Below are 19803 nucleotides of genomic sequence, written 5' to 3'. Positions count from 1 at the left end.
ATGGCATCCAAACGAGCCATTAGAAGTGCAGCAAGATTTTCAAGGGAGATCATTAATAAACGGCCGAGTCACCGTGTAACCGATCCGCCATTGTCTCGCCGGATGAATGAATTAACCTCGTTCATCCAGCCAGACGATGGATTCTCAGAGACGAAAGGAACGTTTCTGCCAGACACGAGCATCGTCACGGAAGATCCGACGTCTGCTTTTCATATCGAACTTCCTCTCCGCTGCAAAGCGGTACCCTTCAAAGCTCGACGAGAGCTTATGAATAATTCTAAAGGACCCGGCGAATAATCGATAACTTTGTGAAGAAACGCGTCAGCCTGTGTCAGAGTGCAACGTTTCCCTTCAAAAGTATAAAAAGGAACCTTTTAATACCCGTACGAGACTCGCGAAGTGTCTTTGAGTCCCCTCGAAAGATACTCTCGAAGTTGTATCTCGTTGTTCTCGATAACTGCGGAACAGATTCAAGTTCGTTAACTTTCGATATCTCACAAATTTTGTAAAAGCTCCAAATTTGTTGGCGAACGGTACTCGGGGTTTGCTAAACATTTCTTCACCGCTGTTCTTATCTCTCCTCTAAAAACATCACGCGATTCCGCACACTTCTCGCTGGAAACAATCATTTTCTCCGGTCGAGCGCTCCGGCAACTTTCTCGCGTAAACGTTCGTAATATCCGTTCCATTTGTTGGCGTCGAAGACGCTGGCGGCGGTTCTTCGTAACGGCAAACTTTCCTCTGGTAAGCAGCTCGATCATTCCTCGCGCGGAGAAGAGAAAGAGAGCAACCCTCTCGTTCGTTCATTTGTTTGCTCGTTGATTCGTTTGCCCCGAGGGCTTTCGTGGATTCAAAGACTGACTCGTAGACGGTCTCTGAGAACGATGCTTTTTCCGTTTCTCTCCCTCGACCGGCGTTCTCTCTCTTTTTTCCTTCTCCGACGGGGTTGTAAGGGGACGATGGAGAGCCGAAGCGAACAGAAACGGTTCCCCGGCCCGCGATTCCAGCAGGTTCATTAGCGCTGCTGTCCTTTGATTAATGGCCGCCGGAGGATACCACTCGCCACCGGTTTTCTTACAGATCATTTCACCGTCGCCTATCTAGATGGTCGTTAAGATGATCCTCCTACGAGCTTTAACGGCCCGGACAGGCTGCGAATGAAATCGCGCCCGGTTACGACGCTTCCTATTACCAGTTTACGCGAGTTATCACCTGCTATGTCGCCACAGGTATCGTCCGTTGTCGAATTCACGATCGCGATCGAACCTTATCTTTTCGTCACACACTTCGAATGCTCTCGTTTCCGCGAAACATTCGTCAAACCCTTCGCTACCGTACAGCTGCTCGTGCACGCTCTTGATTCCGCATCTCGACATTTGCAAACATTCCAAATTCTAATTTATACATTTTCAAATTTCTTGAATTAACAAATCTCTAAATAGCCATATCTCTAGGTTCGCAAATCCGGTTCCTACATTCCAAGGTCTCCAAATTCTGTAATTTATCCTTAAATTGTCAAAATCAGTAAGTGAGCCACCGTCCTTGTTAACCATATTTTTCTTAAGAAAACTACACTTGCTCTTCAATACTGCAATGTCTATTTTTAACACACTGATTTACCGCAATACGGTAGGAGGATGAAACTCGTGTAGAACGAAACTGCGGATATACATTCATCGATTGATACACAGAGAGATTCAGACAGATGAAAGTACACGATATTACGGTATTGTCTGGCAATAATGACGAAGAAACATTTGCAACGAAGTCTCGTGTACCGTTCACCTGTAGACAAGTTCGATTCCGATCGAAAAGTTCGGAATATCGAAAACACGTAACACAGCTCGTCGAACGTGCGCTTCAATTATACCAGACCAGCGTATATATATACCATAAGTTGTAGCGGCAATTTGCCTTGTGTTATTTCCACTATTGTTTTCTCCGGCCCTCCCGTTTTTCCCCGTTCGCCTGCATCCCAATTATTCGACGCCCCGGGCCGTTCGATCTCGCCATTATCGGATGACACGGACCCGCGCTTTTATGTTTAATTGATATTTTTCGTAATTCCCCCGGAATCCAATACAGAAACGCTCCAGCGAACAGATATAATCCCAGGCTCGACATTGCTCTCGTTAAAATATTTCCGATCGAAAATATTGCGGAACGGTGAAATACAGGCTCGTGCAAAAGCAATCGTACATTGTGTTAGACCTTTCTTTCGAGCGTTAAGATTGGACAAAATTAATCTAATTCCGGTGATAATAATTGTAGTCTAAATATCTGCTCCCAGGCAATTAACTGGGACTCCAGAGATCTCTAAGATAGAGGCTGATCTTCTTTCGGTAACTCGGTAATAAATAACGACCGTCGTAAAAGCTCGTAAAATCTGATAATATCTTGAAAAAGGAGAAAAATGTTTAACCCCCCTCTAACCCGTTCCGACTGTTGGCGGCGTGTCCGCGTCGAGTTTCCCTTGCGAAAGGCGGCCGCATTTTTCCGTCCACCCTTTTGTTCTCGATTTATCGGGACACGAGTCGAGAGCTATACGAGCGAACCCACCGCGACCGTCGAAAATGTTCCACGAAATTAAATGAACAATTCGTTACGAACAGCAACAATGGTTCCGCGTTGAAATGGCCCTTTTCCTCCCTACGGGCCCAGCTTTTCGTTCGCGAACTCTATTAATTAATCCGTATTTATTCACCTCTCGAGAGGCGTTTCAAACTTTCTTAACCAATATCGGATGAACGTTGTCACGATAAATCTGTTGCCCTACGTAATTGGTACGACTTCCGTGTTAAACCAGTGGGATCAAGCCCGAAAGTTTAAATATTAAAATCTTGTACCGAGAGTGTATATTTGTCATGTACTAATTATAGTGATCTACGCAGGTATTTCTACCAGTGACACACTTATCTCTATAATATGTACACGGTATAAACTCATAAAGGAAGAATTAAGCAGATTTACCCCCAAAGGTCGAGCACTTACAAGGGTATCGTTTTCAAGTAGAGCTTTCGCAAACTCGGGATTAGCCTGGCATGGGGTAGTCCGTGTGAATCGCCGTGAAAATTCGTGAAATCGAGCCTCTCGGTCAGCGAGGCCCAAACTGAGATACGATCTGTTCTTAACGATCGTTTAACGACGGCCATGGGGTTCGAGCAGTGGCGCCAGGCCCCTGGCGTTGCGGTGAACGTAACACGGAGCCAGAAAAGCGCTAATAAATTTTCCAGAGTCGGTATTTCCTGTCCGTATATTTCGACCGTTTTTAAGTCCGTTACGACCGCCGCGAAAAAATATTAGCAGTAAATTTTCCCCGTCGGACTAGTCTCTTCCTGTCGTTCGAATTCTCGCCGGTATAAAATTAGATTCCTCGCTTATCGTAACCCACTCTGTCTTCGTTAAACTTAATTAACACCCAACCTCGCATCTTTTTTTGCTCGTAAAATTATTACTATCGAGAACAAGAAAGTGGAGTCGCGCATTAACAACGCATATGAAGTTATCACTCCGTAATCGGAGTTTCTTCTTTCAAAGGGCCAATTAAAGAATAATGCTCGATTTACGACGCGCGATTAGCTGGGTCAGTATATTAGCACCGCGTACAAATTGATGTGCATCGCTTTCAAGATTTACGATTTGCCGATCCGTGGAAAAAGCGAAAGATTGTCACGTTTGTTATTCGCATCGACTGTTACGCAGCCGTAAAAGACAGGCCTCTTCTTACCTGCGCGATCGACCCTTACTCGAGGGGGAGCTGGAAGAAGCGGAAGTGGGCTCCAAGTGAACCAAGGGAGAAAACGGTTCGGGACAGGTTATGGTTCCCCAAGTATAGCAACGGCTCGTTAACGTAAGACAACCGAGGCGATAGCGATCGACTAATCTTCGCCGAGGCGAGCCTGCCTAGGCTCAGCGTTTTTGTGCGTCTCCGGCAGAAACGCTTCGTGAGCAGATTATCCGGCTCGACGTTCTAAGAAGAGCGCATATGTTGGGACAATTAGAGACTCCCGGGACAGACCCGGCTAATTCTGTTTGATTCCTTTGCTGTGCCAAGAGTAAAATCCTTTGGAATTATTCCATGACTAATATGTCATCGACCTGAAGGACTTTATAAAAAACGATATGAAAATCAGCAGAAATAAAATTCTTGAATTTTAAAATCAAAAACAATGCCAATTAATTAGAACAAACATAGCTCTTTTACGCGTTACAAGAAAAGCTAGGATTCACATCGTACATTACAGGAAGGCGCTCTGCTTTTCACAAAGATACAATAACTCGTATCTCTCGGTACGCCCTGTAAAGTGCGAATTAGCAATTAAGCGGTGCAATTAGCGGGCGGTGCTCATTATGGAAATTTGCCGCGCGACTAAATGCTTAATACAGGACCCAGCGTGTGTCTCTCCGGTCTCGTTGAATTCGTAAAGAAGAGAGCGCCAGCCCGCATATAACTAACAGGCTAAGAGAGGAAAAGCCGCTGGCTGTTGGTTGGTAAGCGACGTACATACGTAAACGTGGGATCCCGGCTAGAAAACGCGACGGTCTGCGTGCATCGTGCACGCGGGAGAACGTTCGGTGTGTAAGAAGCCGGTGGTGTGTGCCCTAAGCAGACGGACGGATCGCGTGTCGATCTACGTTGAGATATTTGTTACTTTACAGTTGTATCACGTTTTTCGCGTGGAAAGAAAGCCATTGTTTGTAGTTCGTACACGCTACGCCCGCTCTGCTCGACGCGCGATCGAGGATGCGGAGAACCCGTCGGAACCCGCTTCCTACTCTCGTCAAATCCACCATTTTGATGGTCATCGACAAGATGGCTCCTCTTCTGTCGTTCCGCGCTCGCGACTTACAGAAATGCACAAAACCAACAGTACTGAATTCAACTTTTCAATTCCATTCAAATTCATACACATCTCTATACATGCGTGTTATATTAATACACGTGTAAGAAACATTTACGATAACTCGTGTTTTACGTACATGTATAAAACATATACATGTACGAACACAAAATCTTCGTAGTGGTTCAGTTGAGCTTCTATCGACCGGCGCAATTGTTTAAACCTTTTAATTAGCCCATTGTTAACAAGACTACGAACGAGTTTTATTAATAACTCACTCCTGTACGTCGTAACTGATAGGATCAGGGCAAAGAACGTTAAATCGTCTGTCTAGTTCGTACAAAGCGAGAGAAGCACGGTCCGTGACCGGGGTAAACGATGCTACACGCGAGTTCTTCGGGAATTCTCTTGGAGAGAGCACACGTGGCGACATTCACGAGGAAGCAAGCCGAGGACGGTACGACCTGATGAATTCGTGAGTCGACGTTGATATTTCAGTGTCAGCGTCGGCAGTTTTTGTCATTTGTACCGGCAGCCTTCAGCACCGAATCGCCGTGTATACCCCTGACGCGTCGTCGTCGCGCTAAATCGAGTTTAGACTCTAATTACGCGACCGCAACGCCATTTTCGGATGCCTCGGTCCGTGCGCTGTCCACGGTAATTAGAGAACGCGTCGCCTAAAAACTGAAGCTAATTTTTTTCAAGAATTTTGCCTCCTAGCGAGATCTGGTTTACACGGATAGTTACGGTTTCGCGGTGGGATACTATTCTCAATTTGCACCCTGGATACTTATCCGAACCAGGGTAATCGGTACTAGATTCATAGATAAAGCGAAAAAAGGTTCGACAAATATTTGCGGAAAAGGATTTGTATAAGTAGGCGAGGCTTAGGACATTACACCGGGCCTAAGAGTTCAGGTTTTGTTTCGACTGGGTCGTTAAGAGAGTCGATTGCGGAACACGAAAACCTTTCTGACTCGTTAAATTGCGCGGCCAGAAAATAGATACCGTTTTATTATAATTACTCGCGCGGAGAGGTCGGTCGAATTCTAATCACGTTTGAAGTCACAATCGTGTCGATCGATCATTCTCTTACGAACCTGCTCTACGTACGCCTACTTTGCAACCATGATTAGCCACAGTCGTCAGGAATAATTACGAGCCCACATCGTCGAAACACGTTTGATCCTCGACGTAGCAAACGAATCGAACGAACGGAATTAGTTGAACTGCCTATCGTGCCAGTCTTTAATTGTCCTAACATATGCACTGTTCTCGGAACGTCAGACGGGCGAATGTACCGTTCGTTAAATGATCTGTTAAATTATGCGATCCTTGGAAATGAAAGTTCTTCATGACGGTTCAAGTCGTACCTCGGGGCCGTGTAAAATGAGTATCAATCAGGTGCCACGAGGTGGAATAAAATTTTGAAAAAATGCAAAATAGAGCACGCGTGAATTATTCTTTATCGAAGAACGTGATTGTAGTAGTAAGTAACGATCTTTCGGGGAGGAGAATTTGACGAGCGTGAATCCTAAAGTCGAAAAGCGAGTGGGACAGGAAAGAGTGGGGCGAGACTCGAAGGAAAGGGACATCGCTCGATAATTTGACGTTACATGCGAGCATAATTATCGGAATACGGGTAGCACGGGTATTTTATGAATTTTAAAGCGTACAGCTGTTGTCACGCATCGATACGAGCGGTGAGCCTAAAGGCAGTCTCTCGATGCCGCAACTCGCATTTGCAGGTCGTTTGTTTGACAACCAGTCGCTAACTGATACAACGTAATGAAGAGGACGAGGGTAACGAAACCAGAAGTGGGGTCGGTGTTGGTTCTTCGAGTGCCCATTGGATTCCTATGTATACACGTCCAAGGAACCGGCCAAGTTTCCGAACGGAAAGGGCGTACCGGATGTTTCAGCTCGCCACTTTAAGGGACATGTGGCCGGACAGATAGCCATCGGTCTTGAAGCTAATTAGCGTTGCACAGTGCGAACAAGCAGTCACCGATCCAACCACGATGTATACGTAAACGCGTGTATTCCGAGCGATGGCAAACGCCCTTCTACTTTTCTTATTTTTTTTTTCTTTTTTATTTATTCCTCCTCTTGCTTCGCCACGGAATACGCTCGACTACTTCTTCTTCTCGACGCACACCGGCCCCACGATCGACGACCGACCGTCACGAACGATTTCGCGGCCAGATACCGAGCCGACGTTTCGTCGTTCCTCGTTATTACTCGCATAATTTCTCCGAAGCTCCTCGCTCAAGGCGCGGCAAAATTACGGGTAAACGAGGATCGACTGACTCCGCTCGTGCGTGCAAAACTCGCGTGTACGTGCTCGTACACGCACACGAGAGCATTACCCATACCCGTAACGCGACATCAATCACCAGGAACAGAGTTCCGTCATGGCCCGTGCACGGGGAGATTCTTCGAATGCTACTCGATGCTTCCGCGGTTCAACTTGATTCTTATTATTACTGGAATTTGTGAGAAATGAAGATTGCCGACTGTGAGAGTTGGACCGATGATTTAATACGTATCCGAAACGAGGATCTGGCGATACAGGAATTCGAACGCGTACGGATTTGGGGATACAGGAATTCGGCAATATAGAAATTCAGGGATGTAAGGGTACAGACAAGTGACAAATAGCGAAGGAAAAATGAAATCCTAGAAGGACAGTGAAACGAGGAGAAGCGAAAGTCGAGGATTTCGAAGAAGGAACGACGAGCACGAGAGAAGATGCCGAAGGAAGATGACGCCAGCTTGGCGCATCCGATCTGCGACACCCAGCCTGCTCCATAAAATGTGAACCTTGCTGATCCACTATCAGCTCCTAACTTCCTCGGTGTCTCCGTAACACGATGGAAACGGAGTCACAAGAAGAAACCTTGAAACGGGTAGGCAAATCGGTTATCCCGAGGATAGAACGTTGAAAGGCCAGTATTCATGGGACCGTGAAACGAGGCAGTGCTAATTACCGACAGACGAGGCGTACGTAATAATCGCGGGCAGAGCTGGAAATATATTTCTCAGTGTCTTCAAAGCGTGCAGGAGGCACAAAGGGGCGACAGGTCGTTTGGCGAGTCTCTCTGGTGAGGATAAATGATCACCCGCGAGCTGAATTCGAGCCGAACCGAACGCGGTCTAACGTTCCCGTTGCTACCGTCTTCTGCATCGGGGGCATCGTCCAATATAATAAGAAGGCAATTACGCAGGGAAACGAGACACCTATAAATAGGCGAGGAAAGGTTAGGCTCGAAACAGAAAGAAACACCGTGAAACGAACAGGATAAGGAGAGGAGGCGGAAGAAGAAACAGTTAATTTGTTGTGTATCAGCGGCAGCAGCACCGGCAGCTACGAGAGACAACCTCTCGCGAATACACCGGTCCTTCCTCTCAGAAAATAACTAGAGATAATTACGAGCATAAATCAGAGTGTTAATATTCGGGGGCGTAGGTAGGAGGTGCAGGTATATCTCGTCTGTCTATATAGGTAGGTAGCTCTCGGTTATGCGTGCGCGTTCGTACGCGCGAGTCGAAGCGAGAACAAGGGTCGAGGGTAAGAAAGAAAAAAAGAAAGGCTAGCTAACCGAACGAGAGTCTTCCAACGAAATAATGCCAACTACGGATCGGTAGATCATTCGTGGCCAGAGGATACGCCTCCTTGTTAGCCAGGGTTTACTTAGTCCTGCGACGCTGCCACGACGTGCGTTACGCCCGCTAATAGCCCATCGGTAACGAACTACCGTCGGCATTTCTCCTCGTGACCTTTTTAGCGAAGATTCGATCTCGCTCGGGAAAATCATTCAAATGCAATTCAGAAAGAATCCCAGCAGGGAGTTTTAGTAGTACGCAAAAGTCTAATGAGCTAGCTAAGATCCATATTTTCAAGTATAGGCTGCACGCTAATTTAGATATGTGGAAAGTTGAGAATTCAAATTTAGGAATACTGCAATAACTTTGTTCGACTCACGATACTTTACGAGTATACAGTCAGTCCTCTCAGTTCCCTGCATCGTTTGAACGGGGTGGTACGCATCGAATGATCGTACCGGAGGATCGCTATTCGTGGCAATTTAATTACGCCACGGTATTTTCGATGTTTTTCTCGGCTCTGTATCGGCAACAGGTATCGAGAGGCGAATCAGAAAAAAGAAGAACGCACAGTGGCGTTGAAACACTCATAACAGGTGGACCGATGGCCGAGCCGAAGATGCATCTTCGAGGTGGGCGGTCCCACACTCCTTAAATCAGCCTGCAGCCACCATAACATTAAAACTGCCCCTCTCACGGTCCGGCTCTTCTCATCGACCTGCCGTTTATTTGTTTGCTTAGAGCGAGTAATTAGAATCCGATACAAATGGTTATTATTTATCGGCGAGATAGGGAAGGAGGTGGCAGCGAATGCAGAAGTAGTAGGTAGGAGGGAACACCTTCTGATTGCCTGGCGTTATTAAACCGACCAATACCAGCGGATAAATACACGAACGGATGCTGAAGCCTTGTTCAACGGCCAATATAAAGGGTGTCGTGTAACAGATGATACAAGCGGAAGGAGCGAGATTACACGTGGAAGGATAAATCGAGAATATAGAATAAAATTGTTTTGCGCGTTGTTAATAGCTTCGGGAATATTTCGTTGCTGGTATTCCTATTATGAATGTCTTTCTGAATTGCAATTACTCCATGTCGATAAGTCCTGCAATGGCTGTTTATTTTAATGACAAGAAGCTCTTGTCGGTCGAGGAGATTGGATCACACTAGTTCTCGATGAACGAATGAAACGATAGTAGAGGTTCAAGGTGATATGTAGAACCATCAAATTCGTCGGACCACTCGTAGACTGCCTCGCGAAGAATTCTAACAATTTCGTGCGAACAACTACGAGGATTGCGAAGCGATGCGTCAGAGACTTGTTTACCGTCTTGCATCGCAACGGGACGCACGCACAAATCGAACAGGCGAATCAATCGCGATGCCAGACGCGTCGGTTAATAAAGTATAATGGGCACACGGTACCCCGACGAGCGTGTACACCTGACCCAGCGAATACAATAGCTGTCCACGAGGTTCGAGCACCGATCACGTAGACCACGTGTGCGAACGGCTTTTTAATACGGGCTCGTAAAGCATCCGCGAGAAAAGAAAAGCTACGCGCCGTGATTGTCGACGATCGCACAAAAGCGCGGAGAACGAGTTGGTCAGTATCGATGGCTAATCGATGCAAACGAAAAAAAGGGTCATTCGTCTACTCGTGTCGAATGTTCAATCGTCTCTTTATCAATTATTCACCGCGTTCATCTTCGTAGCGGCGAACCGTGAGACACGATTTTTCCGTTCGTTCGGTTATCGGCCAATCGTCTGATTTATTTGTTCGGCAGAAAAATTCGGGCAACCGGGAGAGGAACGACGAGTGGGAGTTACGTTGATTAGCTTCCGTGTTGATTTAATTAACGGGGGAGTAATTGGAATGCCTAGCGTCCCTTGCCCTCCTACAACGACACCCTTCCTGTCGTTTGCTTCACTTTGTCTCCCGCATCCCATCGCCCTCGCATTCTAGCGACCTGACCGTTGCATATTCATCGATGGATTAATATATAGATATATATACGGGTGCCTATACGTCGAATGCAAACAGTGTACCACACCTGAACACTGGTTACACCAAATTTCTCATTCGACAAATACTTGGAACTGGAACACGAAGAGCAAATGTTCAGAAACGTTTACCCCTCACATTGAGCCAATCATTACTGGATCATAACCTAATCCGATTTTTAAACCTCTCAGAATTTTTAAGATTTGATGCACGATGGGTGTACCAAAAGCCCACGATGAGGATACCGTACTCTAGTTCTTCGATAGAACCAAAAAATACGAATTGTAGAACGAACAAATGTCCGAACAAGGGCAGAATTTTTAGCTAAAACATTTTTCCGCGTTTTTCCGCGAAGCACGCAAAAACATTACGCGTGATAGACGGCTTGCGTAGGACGCTGAATGGAGCGAACGCGAAAAAGACCACGGAACGAAACGGAACGCAGCTCGTTGCCAATTTCCAGGAGCGCGAGACCAGTCGCAAAAAGGGGCCGTCGTTGTACGGTTACGTTCGTACGGCGGCCATAGGCGAGCGTATATCGCGGCGATGTTATCCGCAAACACGCGGGTTCGGCCAATTTATCCCAAGGGATGAGGCAGACGTGGGCCGGCGTGGGGTGTGGGGCAACCTTGTCCAGCGGAATGAATTCAGCACGCAGCCCCTGTGCGGTCGAGCCACCTCCATCCCCTTTCGCAAACCACCTCCAGCCATCCTGCTACATCCCCACTTTACAGCCGCTTCATCCCCTGTTCCTTCCTCTCCTACGTTCCACGAACGGCCGTTAAAGGCCAGTTCAAACTATTCGACCAGAAAACGAGCCGTGTTAACGGGAACGATCATGTTGCGAACAGTTTTCATGAACATATGATAATTCGAACGCTTCTTTCCCGGAAATAATGTATCTACCCTTTGCGAAACCTCCTTTTCGAAAATCTATTGATCCATCAATTTTTATTGCAGACAAGATCTTCAAGATTCATGATAGTTATCAAAGACATTTTTATTTATTTGTCTCTAATCTTTCGTTAAGCAAAAATAATCTGAAAAAATTGGGAATACTAAGAGTTTCTTTCAGAAGAAAAGACTAAGCGGATCTGCAACGACCTTCCCCAATCTCCGACAATCTCCTGGATTATATGTATAAGGTATATCAATAGTGTGAATAATCCTTAACTCGTTACTATCGGACACTAGTGATCCGCTCCACATATTGGCGGTTTGGTATACACCGGCTGCCTGATTGCCACGGGGGCTCTTAGATTTATTGACCTGTCAATGGTGGCGCGTGAAAACGGCGAATTTACAACGCCGCAGGTGTTAAGTTCTGCCGTGCGTGTAATAACGGCCTGATCCCAGGCCTACGGTAAGCCACACCGTAATTATATTTCCGAACCTCTGGCCCGCCACCTTTGTCATTATCACCCGAGGCGGTGTGCTCGTAACTCAATGAGATCCATTGCGCGTAAACCTGTGCCTTCATACGGCCACACGATCAAACTGCTCGCGAATCTATCATTTTTTAACGCGTCTTCTTTCGGATGCACGCGATCGAGACACGTAAGGTACCTCGTGAAAAGAATGTCTGACAAGAACTTGAAGGATCAAGTATCCGAAAAGAAATCAAATCAATTCGTTAATTTTTTCACAAATTAGAATGCATGCTCCAAGATGTTCCTTTGCCGAGGTTAATTTTTAAGAAAAAATAACCTTACTATGAATTGACTTGAAAGATTTCTAATCAGTGATGAAAAATTAATTCAAACATTATTCGTTTAAAATTGTCTATCTACTGAAAAGAATATAAGAAAGCCGATTTTTGTTGCTGGATTTTGAAGCACCTAGTTAGGTGCTTTCAAGCAGTCGGTTGAAAATAAATAAAATACTATTCGCGAGGAAACAAAAGCGGATAAAGGATATATCTTACCTTGAGCCGGGCGAGTCGAGGTTCCTCCGCAGCCAATTTCGCCAATGCCTGATAATCCCCTTGCGCCGCTCTGACCAACCACTCCCGTGACTTCCCGTCCAGTTGCTGCTTTCCGATGCAATAATTGGCTTGATTAACAGGGGTTACCAGCGATATTCAGCCACCGGACGATAACGCGAAACGAGACGAAACGGAACGGAGGTAGAACAGAGATTCGTGGCTCGATTAGAAGGGGAAATTTTAATTAAGATCTCGGTACCAGATCGCGCGCATTTATCGTGGGCAACGCGCGATCCCGATGACGAAAGAATTATCCGTTCGAAGGGAGCGCGATAATCACGATCCACGGAAGAGACGATGACGATGATGAACTTACCGAGGCAACGGAAGCGCTGTCATCTTCGTCGGCGCCCTGTGGAGATAAGAAAAGAGTACGAGTCAGTCGACTTCGAAAAATCAACATTACCGGCTACGTCACGAACGACGGGACCCACGGATCGGCGTGCAAGCCTCGAACGTGGAGAACCGGTCGTTCGTACGACCGCTCTATATGGTGCTGAACCATACGGAGAGGAGAAGTGCACTCTCCGCGGTTACCAACGCCCCACAGGGGGGTGAACAGGGAGAAGAAAATGCGTAAAAGCAGCGGGGTGCCGCGCGCCACGAACGCGGCCCGCTCATCAGATTGATATACGGATCCAATAATTGATTCTCTGACGCAAGACCGCAGGAGGTTGGACCAACTTACGCAACCCCTGTCGACCACCGCCGCTCGGACACCGAGTGTTTCATCGGCCTGTGGCTAACTTTGTCTACTCTGCGCTGTTACCTTCAGTCTCCATCGACTCGTACCGATGTGAAATCGCGCTAATGGTTCCGTTTAACCCATTTGCAACGTCAACGCATATATGCTTCATCCTTCAACGAGACAGCTCTTACGCGCATTTTTTACTACCACTCTTTACTTCGATGATTCACAATTATTTATGCATACTTAGTACATCCTTATGAGATGAGAATACATAGGAGATCGAACGTGCAGATCACAGACATAATTATGATATTGTAATCGAAAAATTAATTCGAGGGTTACTCTACCGTACGAGGAAAGCTTCCAATGTTGCACGCATCATTACAGAATGGGTATCGTCCGAACGTTTAAGAACGCAATCGACTCATTTAATTGCTAAATCTTTTGTAACGAATTGCTATATCTAGATTCGCGTGGCAACCCAAGGAAGAGGCAAAGAAAGAGAAGGAACAGAGAAGAGAGACAGCGAGGGGCGGCTGATCCCAAGAACGCTAAACGACTACTCATCCCTGTTAAACTGTTTGTATTTTCACTCGTCACGGCTGCATCGTTCGTTCGAGGTGCTCACATCGACACTCGTATCCGAATCAATCGTGACTCCTCGTAAATTACTTTCAACGAGGGTAGAAGAGGCAAGAGGACGAGCTCTCGAATTCGGTCGAGTCATCATTAGCCCGGGCCCCGATATATCTCTATCGATCGACACCAGCTCGCGTGTCCTTAAGTGAAATCGTGATTCGAGAGGCCGATCAATGGGGCCCGGCTTAAACCGTGCTCGCATAGCTCGCGTTCCTCGCTTAATTTAATTTCGCTTAAATCCCCGGCTATGTTCCTTCGTCAACCATATCGTACAATGCAAATTGCTCGATGGTCAAAGTCGATCTGATTCGCGTGTCACCGCGACATTTTTCTCCGAGCGTTCCCCTATCAATTTTCTCCTCGAACGCGCCAAATGAGAACCACTGACCCCCCGTCGCGTCAGGTGGTGCAGCCCAGCTACGTTCCCAGCTTTCCTGGGCTATACGACCACTCTCTACGGAGTTGTGCCTCGCAAATGCATCGATACACACGACCGGAATAGTCTTTATTATGTACGTGTCCCGAACGTTATCCTACATCAGTGATTCGACAATCGTATTTTCAATAAGCGCTTGTTATTGCTTGGCCGCTTCGACAATAACCGATCGCGGATGGGCCGCAAAATGGATTCGGTTGTCTTCGTTCTTCTCTTCGAGACTTTGAACCTCTCGGTAGAATTAATCATTCTACGAATAAGGATACGCAGAATCATGTACCTAAACTTTACACTCAAATTACTCCAAACGCCAAATTCTTACGTATGCAAATTTTCAAATCTCAAAAATCAAAGACTGAACTTCCTCGAGGCCCCCTTGATAAGCAACTAGGCCATGGCTGTTCGAAGTTTAGCAACATTAAAACTCCTTCGCGGACTATACAGGGTTTGTCCAATAAGTATCCGGATTGATGTCCTAAAATGAAGTGCGTTGAAGATATACGTACATTGAGTTAATAATCTTCAAAGTATGCCCCTCCTGCATCAATACACCGTTGACAGCGGGTTTTCCATTGTTTATACGCTTCCTGAAAGTCGGCAAGCGTAAGACTGTTCAGGCACTCCGTCGAAGCCGCTTGAACCGCCTCAATCGTACCGAAACGATGTCCTTCAAGGCTTCTTTTAATGCGAGGGAACAGAAAAAAAATCAGAGGGTGCCATATCTGGACTGTAGGGTGGTTGGGGTAGTGTTGTGATGTTATGCTGCGTCAGTATCTGTCTCACAATTAACGACGTGTGACTCAGCGCGTTGTCGTGATGGTGCATTTGCAAATCGTCGCGTCGGTTACGGTTGAATGAACAGTGGATTTCGCTAAATTTAATTCCTGTGCAATTAAACGAATGCTTAAACGGCGATCGGAATTCAAAATTTCCCGCACTTTGTCGACATTCGTATCGGATCGGGACGACGACGGTCGTCCAACGCGTTGCTCGTCTTCAACGTCTTCACGGCCATCTTTGAAATTTTTGTGCCACTCAAAAACACTCGTTCTGGACATGGAATCATCCTTGTAGGCCTGACGAATCATATTAAATGTCTCCGTAGCAGATTTATTTAGCTTAACGCAAAATTTAATCGCACAACGCTGCTCGATGTTTCGTTGCATTTTGATTCTCGACGCGAACGTTAAATACGCTTCCACTTCAAGCACGATATAAACGAAACAAATGGTGGAAAACAAATGAACCTAGATTTTTATTATACATAACAACTTTCCGCATCGATCTAGCTAATAGAGATTGCTCCCTGACCTAACAAACTAGCAGAAAAAAATCAGTCCGGATACTTATTGGACAAACCCTGTAAACAGCGATAACTACGTTCGATAATAGTTGCAATGGACGATAACTCCTCATAAAGTATGTATAAACATCGTAACATTCCGTTTCTTGCATTTCTATAACACCCGTCAATGACACGTTGCTTTCGAGCGGAACATTAAGATCCTTGTCACCGGTAGGTTTTGTTATTTTTTAAACGATCAGACATTCGATGAGATTGGCCACGAAAGAGACACGAGAAATATGCAAATGACCAGCTCGTTCTGGTTTTGATCGCAACGACCCAAACAGACGAACGGACAAGTCAGCGACGTTGATGCCGCGACAGCCTCGACCGTATAAATGCGTTGCTTATCAGATAGGCTTATAGGAGGACCGTAATCGTAATAGCATCGCTACGATTCATTCGGCGAGGCAGTACGGGAAAGAAAAGAGAAACCGAGAAGATAGGTCCATCGCGATCGACGCCTCGACCCGTCAGCAGGTTCATTGTTTCTTCGTAATTAATATTTTAATTGAGATCACCAGGAATTAATTAATGCTACGGCGTCGATCACAACCCTCACTGGGAGTCTTGGAGTGCTCGTTTCATCGATCGTAACACGCCGCCTTGTCAGAGAGCCGTATAGAGCCTCGTTCCATGAATTTCGTCGACAATCATGACTTCACGCTGAGCGGAAACGCCTCTCAGATATTATCTAGAGACTAATTTTTTACTCGCTATTTATTCGTATAAGCGTTACGATTATGCGACCGCTGCACTGGAATAACTTAACCACCGCTCTGCTGGACTTTCATTCGACGATACAAGTGTCGCGCGAACGAATACGAGAAACGATTTCATTTTTCGACGAATTTCCATGCGAAGCGTAGGGTAAGTAGTGCGTCTGAAATTGTACGATGGGAAACTCGCTCGCAAGTACATCTACTAATCGAATTAATTTCGCGAACGTGATCGCATTAACGGCACATCCACTCGAAAATCGTACACGTGCTGACTGGCGAGTGTTTCTTTCCTAGATGGACAATGAGAAGCGAGCCATCGAAAAGTACGGTCGCTCTCAGGGTCGAAACGTTTTAATAAACGGACGCGTGCTAACCCTCTAAAGGGGCGTATAAATATATTCGGTTGTTCCAGCACGCGGAAGAAGAGAGACACGGCGTAACAACGAGTCAGAAGATGAAGAGTCGGAGGGAGGGTTGGATATCGGTGAAACGGCGAAAAGGAGTCAGAAAGGGAGAAAGGATAGGTGGGATGGGACGAGAGGCAAAACATGTTGCGGCACGAGCTGCCTCAAGAGCACCGCAGAATTAGCTTTATTATAACCTGGGGGCCATCCATACATGCCTAACAGAGCACGAACATTCGCTGGCCAATAAGCCGAATGCTAACCAAACATTTTCGCGACTCGCCGCACCCTCGAATTTATCCCTGCCACACGACGTGGACGCAAAGCCGGATGGTGGGGACGGGAAAAGGAGGATCGATTTCACGAATTAAAGCTGGATATCCATTTAATGCGCCCGCTAATGTTCGGCCGCGGTGGTCGACTATTAATATACCGGCTATTTGCGGGTACCACTTAAAAGATTATCGACGATTTAGGGAATTATCGACGCTATGGATTACCCGCGAGATATATGCTATATTGCCATCTGTGGCGCACCGTTTATCGAATCGTTTCATTTAATTACAATCAAACGCTTTCTTCTTTATCGACAAGGTCCTCCATTACGAGGCACGGGTGAAGAATTTGCAAGAGCTTGTAAAAATCACTTCTCGGATAGCAAGGTGTTTAGTGACTGACGGGAGAATAATTTTTGAAAGATAGCCCTACAGATGCAATTCAGTGTGCAATCATCTGACCGAATTTAGATCAAGACTATCATAATATTGTCAACATAGGACCAAGAAGATATTTTACCCATTTCTACCCACATCTAATCCCACTGTCAGATTCAAGAACCCGTTCGAATTTACTTGCCGTAGTGGTTCGAATCACCTACAAGACGCTTGCAAGATCATCCATTTACACCGTGCCGTAGTCTCGATATACCCTGACTGTTCTAACGAGGTGATCGTTAGGAAGGAAGTTTTCTAGCGGACGAACGATTAGGCCCGGATTAGCGAGATCGATTATGCGACGCTGTGGATAACGTTCGGCTGATTTATTCCCCTAATGGGCGTTCGCGCATTCATTTCGTGGCCGTACGAGGCAATTCCACGGCGGTTCGTCGGATGGTGGCGACCGTACTGCCGCTGACAGGAAAACTCTCGCTGGGTGATTCAGCGTTCGGTTCGGCGACGCCTCCCAAACCGACCACCATAATGCCTACGCTATCTGCCCACCTACCTAAACGCCATTTCCATCGGCTGCTATCGTCCGAGATCATAATCCCAAGGTTTAGCTCAGGACTCGGACGAAATCGCGCCGAAGTGCAGACCGCTGTTTGGATTTTCGACACGCCGAATGCCAGCGCGAGACTGCCTATGGATATAGCTTGTTTCAGTTCACCCTTTGGCTCTTGGTAATCGATGACACCTTGACTCTATTGTCAAGGACTATGTGCACAACTTTATGCAACTCGTCTATGTTTTATTCAAAAGTAAAAGAATAAGACGTTCGTTGAAAGTACAACCTAGACTACTCGTTAAGTTGTCTATTTCCCTCGCACATACTCAAGTGTCGCAAAGTAATAGCAAAGTACCGTGGAATAACTTGTGGACTTGAATAGTGTCGTGTCGATAACGTCATTAAGCTACCACAGACATAAGCTTATATGACAGTATATGCAGTTGTATTCTGAAAATAATCCAGCTACGAACAAAATTCCAATACTCGACCTATTAAAATGGAGTCGTTGAGCCCGTTACCAATATCGAATGAAGTTCTCATATTGAAATACGAAGTGGATCGGCCGGGCCAGGTTCGACAAGGGGAGTACCGAACGATTACACGACGCAGGAGAAATTCGGCATAGAGACGATTATTAGCCGAGGCTGCTGGTATGGCGTCGGGAGTAATTCATAACCGGTAGCTCGTATTTTCGCGGCGGGCACGTCGAATTTGGTCCGGATGGAGAACATGGAACGTCGACGCTGCTCGTTCACCCCATACCCTGACCACCCATCGTTGACAGGATTATATTCGTACGTACCTATCGTGTTCCTCGGTGTACCTCGGTCCCGCAATACGCGTCGCGCGATCATATTCCCGTCCACTAATAAATTTACCGTGGTACTCTGGCGCACGGCAATCGTACGATTGTCATCGCTCGATTGCTCTGTCGGAAGCGTTAGTGTTTCAATCGACGACTTCTCTGCCGATAATCGACGCTATCGACACGTCACCGGTGAACCATCAGAATGACGAACTACGACATTAACCTATGAACATTAACCTATTCGACTGTTTGGATGGGATGAATATATCGATGAACGACATCGAAAGAAAACGGCGACATAAGAGAAGCTGACGGGGATCAAGGTAAACCGTCTCGGAGCACAGTTTCGTCCCTTAACGAGTTTATCGCATCCTCTTTAACGTTATTAACACGGGCTAACGAACTGGAAATGCCGAGTCATCGAGGTCCTACACCGAACGCAAAGCCACGGTTCCAGCACGTACCGGTACACCTGCGCGTGTGACTGTCTGCGCCCACTCGTGTTCGTATGTAAGTCTATAGACACGGACATGTAAGTGCAGGGCGAGAGCGGGCGTTCGACGGGACAGGTTACGTGTATAAGGTAGGATAAAGGTACGTACAGGTACATCCCTCGGTCCTGTCTGTGCGGCCCTGATACCCCAGTCTCTGGGCTAATTCCGAGGTGTAATCTGCGGGTACCATCTCAATGGATTAGCATATAGATAGCGAGGTGGGCTGACCGTATATATACGCGCCTAGACTACGTCCGGGGACGCAACCCATGTCCGTTTTGCTCTCGTGTCCTCGTGGACGTAAGGGGGTCAGGTCGGTGCTTCGACACCTCCGCAATTGCGGGAAATGGATCCCGTACGCGTAGTATACCCATCAAACGTTTCCCATGCCTAATCGAGAAAACAGCGAATCGATCGAACACGGTTTCCTTTGCGGATCGGGTCGTTGCAAAAGCGACGCGGTCGAGGTATACGATTCGGGAAAGGACCAGTGCTCGATCAAAGGGAAGAGAGAAAGCGTGATCGACAGAAATGGCAGTCTGCCATTGGCAGCGGCCACGTGGGGAGGAGTAGACGAGAGAGGACGAGGACCGAATATTTT

General features: G+C 46.6%; 1 protein-coding gene across 3 annotated transcripts in view; it reads right to left on the bottom strand.

The window, feature by feature from the left end:
• sowah (ankyrin repeat domain family member sosondowah) overlaps positions 1-19803 on the bottom strand; it is a 108461-nt gene that overhangs the window by 77558 nt on the left and 11100 nt on the right. For all 3 annotated transcript variants that reach the window (XM_076529950.1, XM_076529948.1, XM_076529949.1), the window contains 2 exons: positions 12753-12788; positions 12377-12481 (listed from right to left, as the gene is read on the bottom strand). In XM_076529950.1, coding sequence (XP_076386065.1) covers positions 12377-12481; positions 12753-12788 — 141 coding nt within the window. The remainder of the gene's footprint in view (positions 1-12376; positions 12482-12752; positions 12789-19803) is intronic.

This window comes from Megachile rotundata, chromosome 3, assembly GCF_050947335.1.
Source record: "Megachile rotundata isolate GNS110a chromosome 3, iyMegRotu1, whole genome shotgun sequence".
Taxonomy (NCBI): Eukaryota; Metazoa; Arthropoda; class Insecta; order Hymenoptera; family Megachilidae; genus Megachile; species Megachile rotundata.
This window is presented reverse-complemented; position numbering and strand designations above follow the sequence as displayed.